The sequence below is a fragment of the Crocodylus porosus genome, unplaced genomic scaffold (genome assembly GCF_001723895.1).
Source record: "Crocodylus porosus isolate Cpor-Errol unplaced genomic scaffold, CroPor_comp1, whole genome shotgun sequence".
Classification (NCBI taxonomy): domain Eukaryota; kingdom Metazoa; phylum Chordata; order Crocodylia; family Crocodylidae; genus Crocodylus; species Crocodylus porosus.
Genome location: NW_017728910.1, coordinates 42,283,017 through 42,289,890, shown reverse-complemented (window position 1 = coordinate 42,289,890; position 6,874 = coordinate 42,283,017). Strand labels below are relative to the sequence as shown.

Sequence of the window (6,874 nt, the reverse complement as noted above, 5' to 3'; positions counted from 1 at the left end):
AGTCCTGGGGGGAACAGGGACTCCCCCAATGCCTGCTGGTCCCCTCTGACTAGTTTGTAACAGGCCACTAGATCCCCCCTCAGCCTTCTCTTGTGGAGGCTGAGCAGGTTCAGGTCCTGTAGCCTCTCCTCATAGGGCCTGCCCTGCTGCCCCCTGATCATGTGAGTGGCCCTCCTCTGGACCCTCTCCATGTTGTTCACATCCCTCTTGAAGTGCAGCACCCAGTTTTTTGAAAACTGTCAAATTATGTAATTATAGATATCAATTTTTCGCACAAAGGAAGTCAGTTCTCTAAATGGGTTCTTAACAGAAAGGGATAATATGGAAAAACGACATTTGAACTTTCTTTTATCAAAGGCCCTCTGTTCTGAAATTGATTTGTTCTGCTTTAGTCTTATCATTTGTCACCTCTGAAATGCAACTATGGGAAATTAGCAGTAAGATGGATAGAATTTCAGCATAAAGAAATAACAGAGGAGGGGAAAAATCAAAGTTGGTGGAAAGTTAGTGTTGTATAGGAAAATCTCTTGCATAAAAATGACTTTTGTCTTTTTAAATTTTCATTTCAGTTGTTCCAGGTGTAGCTACCATAGTTATAATAGTCTGTGTTAGTATATTAGTCTTCATCATAGCCTTGGGTGTCTACAGAATTCAGACAGCTCATCAGCACAGTTCTACAGAAAATGAAGGAAACAAAGAAAATGAAATGGATTGGGATGATTCTGCTTTGACTATTACTGTCAACCCCATGGAGGTACATAAGAAAACTGAAAAGCTGTAGCACTTCCTAAAGCTAGCATTTTGGCTTGTAGCTTGCTTAGTTTTTGTGCTTTGAAGTGCTTAAAAGATAATATCTACCGTATTTAGTTGATTTTAAGATGAGTCTAAGTGGGAAGCAAAGGCTGTGTGAGGGAGCAGAGAGCAGAGGCTGGGAGGAATGGCAGGGGGAGGGCAAGGCTGTTGTGGAGGGGAAGCAGAGGGCAGACACAAACAGGTGACAAGCTGCACCACCTGCCCCCTTAATGCCTACCCCTCTGTAGAGGGGGAAGGGATGAATTAAAAATGACTCCCCAGTAATTAGATTCTATACATGGAAAGTTATAACAAATGTATATATTTTACATTTATAGAATATAATTATTGGAATATCATCCTTAGTACAGGGTTGTCTTAGATTTGAGTATATATAGTATTTAGACTGATATTTTACGTGATTGCTCTTCAGTGTGGATATTGCCTCTTTGTGCAGGTGAAGCACCTAATACACTGGAATCCCATTGCCAGTTGGGATCCCTAGGCACCACTGTAACACTAATAGCAAGTATGATTATTAGGCTCCTGTTTATCATTGTAATGATTAGTACTAGAAAGGATGACAAAGGGGATTATCTACCAGGTGGTGAAGAATTGCGTAATGAAAGATTAGGAGCACTGCCCTGTCTATTACTGCATATTGTAGACATTTAAAATGTAAAGCAACAGCACATAGCCAATCTGTCCATTTTAAAAGTATGATAATAATAACCAATTGAGAAATTAATTACAATTGTGATAAAAATGATCAGTGGACTGAAAAAAACTGACTATTAAGGAAAGATTAAAGCAGCTAAATGTAGGTAGCTCAGTTAAATTATAACAATTATTTACTAATATCTCATTTGTGTTACAGCAACTTAAACCTTTAGAATGTATTGTCCACTTAATTGTCTCTATTTGCTGCCTGATAAACATGGAATAGTGGAAATCGTGTTTTGCCATAGTAATCTGCATGGGTGTTACAGTGAGAGAGAGTAAAAAAGGCCTTTCACAGCATATGATGAAGTGAACCTCAGCTCATGAAAGCTTTTGTGTGTGTTTAAGTAACTACAACCAACAGATAGAGTTGCTCCTTATAGGCTAACCAAAGTCTGTGTGTGCATGTCTGTACACACACACACACGCGCACACACTTTAGTTAGTCTATAAGGTGCAAATCTACCCTGTCTGTTACAGTAGGTGTCAATTTAGTAGCTCAGTAGCTTCATATTCCCTTAAGTTACTGAGCAGGCATCTTTCCTTCCTTTTTTTGTTTTGTTAATACAATATAGAAATATGAACAGCCTCACCAAGCAGAAGAGGAGACTGAGGAAGAGGAGGAAGAGGTAGAAGATGAAGAGGAAGATACAACCAGTGCTGAATCAGATGAAAGTGATGAGGAGGAAGAGGTGGAGGACGAAGAAGAAGAAGAAATTGGAAATAAGGGAAACAAACAAAATGCCACCAGGCAAGAGCAGTTGGAGTGGGATGATTCAACACTCCCTTATTAGAGGCCTCCAATCCCGTTGCTCCTTTTGTAAACACCAATACAATGTATTCCTGAGTAAAGTTAGTGTGAGTCTATGAATTAACTGACAGGATTTGAACTACTTATTGCCAAAAATTGGCATACTTGTTTTCCCTATCTGATATGGATTTATCATCAATTGATATTGATAGAATTGCTTTATTCCCTCATTTGTGGGTGACTGGTGAAACATACGGTACAAACTTAAATCTTGTCAACTATAACATAGCTAAACTGAAGTTTGATCTATTAGTGTACTTTCTAAATTTTCTGTTTCAAATGGGAATACAACAGAAGTCCTGTCACTCAATGCATAGAGGTTTTGCCTTTGCTATTTTTTTCGTATAGAAGAGATTTCAGCTTGTTATGGCGAATTACATCTTAATTCTCAATTAGCACTATTGTCCCTTGGCTTCACTGTATTGTATTTCTAAGGAAAAATAATCCACCTCCAGATAAGGGCAGAGGTTTAGGTGACAGGCTGAATTCCATTTGCTATCTTTTCTTTTTTGGCCTTCTTGGATATTAATTGTCTATACCTGTATAGTGATGAATAATACCTTTCTCTGTAATGCTGCCAACACTTGAAGATAGAATCTTTATCCAGTTTTCTTATGGAAATTCAACTAATATATAAAAACCCTATAAAATGATTCTTCTCTCCCCCTTTGGCAACTTTCAAAGGCCCTCTGTCCAAAGGTTAAATCATTTTATCTTGTGTGAAATGTAAATTCTACTGGAATTTGATCTCATAGAGCTGATTAGTAGCCATGGATTCACTACTTTGCAGCAAGTCAATGTTTTGTAATCTGCACTAAAACATTATCTTTCTTTTACATTATCTGTGTATCTTGCTGCAATAACAGAACATCTCTGAGCCTCTTTATATTGCATGTGTGTTTTGTTGAGACTTGGACAAGTGCATGAAACTGAAATATAGGCCCTGGACAGACTAGCACGTACCTGAAATAATTTACATCAGTTCTGTACACTGATATAAATTACGTCAGGATTAGGAATGGACAGATAACCAGCTGTCCTTGGATAGTTCAATATAGTAGTAGGCTATTATAATGTCTTACCACTACTTGGCAGGAGACCAAATAACCTATTCATGTTAGCAAGGGATGTGATCAGACATGTATACCAATGTAATTTACCAGTAGTTTTATCCTTGATTATTTCAAGGATATTTCTCCTTTGGAAGGTAACCCCAGTTTAGGGGGATGTAGGAAGACTGTATTATCCTTCAGTTCCTTTTTACACTGGAATAATGACAATAATGTTAGTGTAAACATATCCCCTGTCAAGGCACATAGTCTTGAGATTTTTTTTTTGTCTATCTAAATAATACCAGATTAAGCTAATAGTAGTTATTAGGGGTGTGCGAAGTGGACCCTATTTGATTCAGGTTCAGTCCAAATCAGGGACAATGATTCCGTTAGTTGATTTGGATCACTGTCCCTGATTTGATTTGCCAAATCTGAATCTGAAGATTTAATTCTGATTCAGAGAATCATTGATTTGGACATAGACACAGCTTTAAATGTTTTTTCTATATACCTCGAGTTACCAGCATGGCTTGTGAATGCTGTGATGTTGGGGTACATGGGGCATTGTATAGGAGTGTGGGGAGGGCCTCCACATGCTTGGTGGTGAACCCAGAAGTGGAGCAGAAGTGCCCCAGCATCGCAGCATTCATAAGCCCCTGCTACTCTGAGGTATGTAGGAAAAACATTTAAAGCTGTGTCTATGTCTAAATCTCTGAATCTTTCCAAATCTCTCCAGTTAGATTCGGAGAAATTAAAGGGTTCACTGATTCAGTTTGGATTCAGAGATTTGGCCACCAAATCAGGCCAAACCTGTGCTGAATGAAATCAGGAACCGAAGCTTTGCACAGCCCTAGTAGTTATGACTAGCCAAATGGTGGCATGGGGGCAAACTGATATAATAGAAAACTTTCAGCTTTCTTTTGTCCATTTCACTCCTATTTTCTTCTTCCTGAAGCCTTTACTTTTAACAAAGGGATTTTATAAAATAGAAATGAAACAAGTAAAAATAAAACCCATATAGAACCAAAAGAAGTGAAAGAACAATAAGAGCCTAAGAAGGTGATTTAATTTATTGTTAGAGTACAGAGTATCTTGTCCTAAACACTCTTTAGAAAAAAGTACGTAAGATGTATTGGTGAGTCTTATGGTTTGCATCTTGCCAAGATCCCTAAAATCCTTTGTATTAGAATACATGAATGCCAAATGATGCAGCACTTGCTAGAGTAACTGTTCTACTGGACATCAGACAAAACAACTGACATGAGAATTGTTGCTGCCTTGTGGTGTTCCACCCTTGTTTCCAACATTTATATATATATATCTAAAACATAATATTAATATCTAAAATATGATATGATATTATATATATATAATTTTCTTCAGATTTTGATTGTTGTGTTTTGAGTTTGGTTTTGTAACTTGCTGTTTAGAGTGATCCCTTTCCTTTGTGCTCCAGAAAAAGTTTGGTAGTGAGTAGTCTGTATTACACAGGCCACATCTACACAAGCTGCTGGCTGCATAGTAGCTCATTCAGGGATGCTACTGCATGGTAAGTCTGGTTACTGCACAGTCATTTAGTGTGCAAATACTAAATGACTGTGCAGTAATAACTGTGCAGTCAGCATCTCATGTAGATGTGGCCACAACTTAATAATGAGTGTAACAAATGACAAGAACATGTATGCAAATCTGTCTGCTGGGATGCCCCTGCCTCCATGTGTAGCTGAGCCTGCGAAAGAGTAACCCTTTTCTCTCAGGGCTTATCTGAGCAACTTTCAGTGTTCTCAACCCCCATATTTTGTCTGTTTCTCAAAGCCCAGCTCCCATGGTTTTCAATAATGAGAATCGAAGGTAGTCAACTTTCTACCATATGGTTTTAGAAGAAGATGCTAGTGTCGTTCAATTGATTGATAAACATTAATGACTTAGGAAGTAAATTAAAATTCTATCAATTTGTTTTTCAATGGTGAACCACCCCATTTAATCTCTCACCTACACACATAGGAGGAGGAGGAGGAGCTCCGCCTTAGGAGCTTTACTTGTGTGGTGACCCATTTATCTTAGTAAAACTTCTCATATGAGTAGTTAAATACATGTCTGCAGAATAAAGACTGAAGTGGTAAAAGTTACTTGAGGGCCTTAAATATTGCAAGCTCATGCCTGGGTTGTCTTTTCTTAGACTCGTAACTAATCAAAAGCCTACTTTGGTCCACACACTGTTTGTAATTATAGACTGTGTATCACAACTAGTTATTAAGAGATATATTTTGCACATTTTCCTCCAGTGTAAGATGAAAGAAAATCTAGTGAAAAGCATAATCCTTTTTTCCCCCATTAGTAGTATAAAGTAGGCCCTTAATTTGTGGTTATTTTCAGCACATATCTAAGCAAGTCTTTCTCTGCAGACAGAAAGTAAAAATCAGAGATTTAAAAACCCATTAAAAAAATAAAACTGGATTGAACATTTAAATCTTAATCCCTTTTCACATATATGTCTCTCTCTACCAGGAAATGTTCCCTTTTTCTTTTTTGTTCTTGTGTGTGTTCTTGTAGTGTTTGAAAACAGCAACTTACTCCCAGGCTTATTAATAGTATTTTAGTATTAAAGTATTATTTTTAACTTATTCACAGCTTGATAGGTGTATTTGAACACAGTGATTAAATATTTATATTTTTGTTACTGGAAGCAAATCTGTTCAGGTTGTGCTGGTACATTACAAAAGGAGCAAATATAAGTAATTTTTTATTCTATACTGTAAATATGTCTAATTTAAGGAATATTTCCTCCTTCATTATTTCTGTTTTTGTCATCGTTATGATTATTTTATGGTTGCTCATCTCAGTAGGTTATGCAGTGTTTTCCATCCATTTGATCAAAAGCGTTGTTTTTTATGAAATGTCAATGAGGATTGGCTGTTTCTATACAGAAACAAAAAGGCTTATGGTATTCTTTAGTAATGGCAACAATCTAGAATTGGTTAAAAATACCAGAGGTTTTTGCAGGAATTTTCTTAAATTTCCCATGAAAATATTTAGTTTTTCAATGAAAAACCAAAAAATGAAAAAAAGTTTTCAAAATCAGTTTCAATAAAAAGATGAGTTTTCTAAAATCAAAGCCAGATTATTTTTTTATAAAAACAGAAGATGTTTACCAAAATTAGATCACTTTTACAACTCATTTTTTAGCTTTCGTTTTCCAATTTTTTGTTTCTTTAAAATGGAAAAATATATTTTTGTCCAATTTTTTGTGTTCATGAAAAAATGTTTATCTGACAATATTGTAACCAGCTCTAGAACAGACTGCAAGTCTATTGGCTGCTTACTGAAAATGCTCTATAATCATTTTTAATAAGGGCTCTCTAGGTTTCTCTTCCTTAAAATTCTAAGTATGCTTCTGCAGATCAAGTTTATCCTTTGGTCATGTGGCTGGTGTTAATATTGTTTGTCATATGAGATAATAAAATGTGCAAGTGCTTTCCAACCACTCCATCTCTAATTA

The 6,874-nt window shown here is 36.5% G+C and overlaps 1 protein-coding gene across 1 annotated transcript in view; it reads left to right on the top strand.

The window, feature by feature from the left end:
* The window catches only part of CLSTN2 (calsyntenin 2), a 520,261-nt gene that overhangs the window by 502,913 nt on the left and 10,474 nt on the right, over positions 1-6,874 (top strand). Inside the window, exons 15-16 of the mRNA XM_019532561.1 lie at positions 564-754; positions 2,088-2,263. Coding sequence (XP_019388106.1) covers positions 564-754; positions 2,088-2,263 — 367 coding nt within the window. The remainder of the gene's footprint in view (positions 1-563; positions 755-2,087; positions 2,264-6,874) is intronic.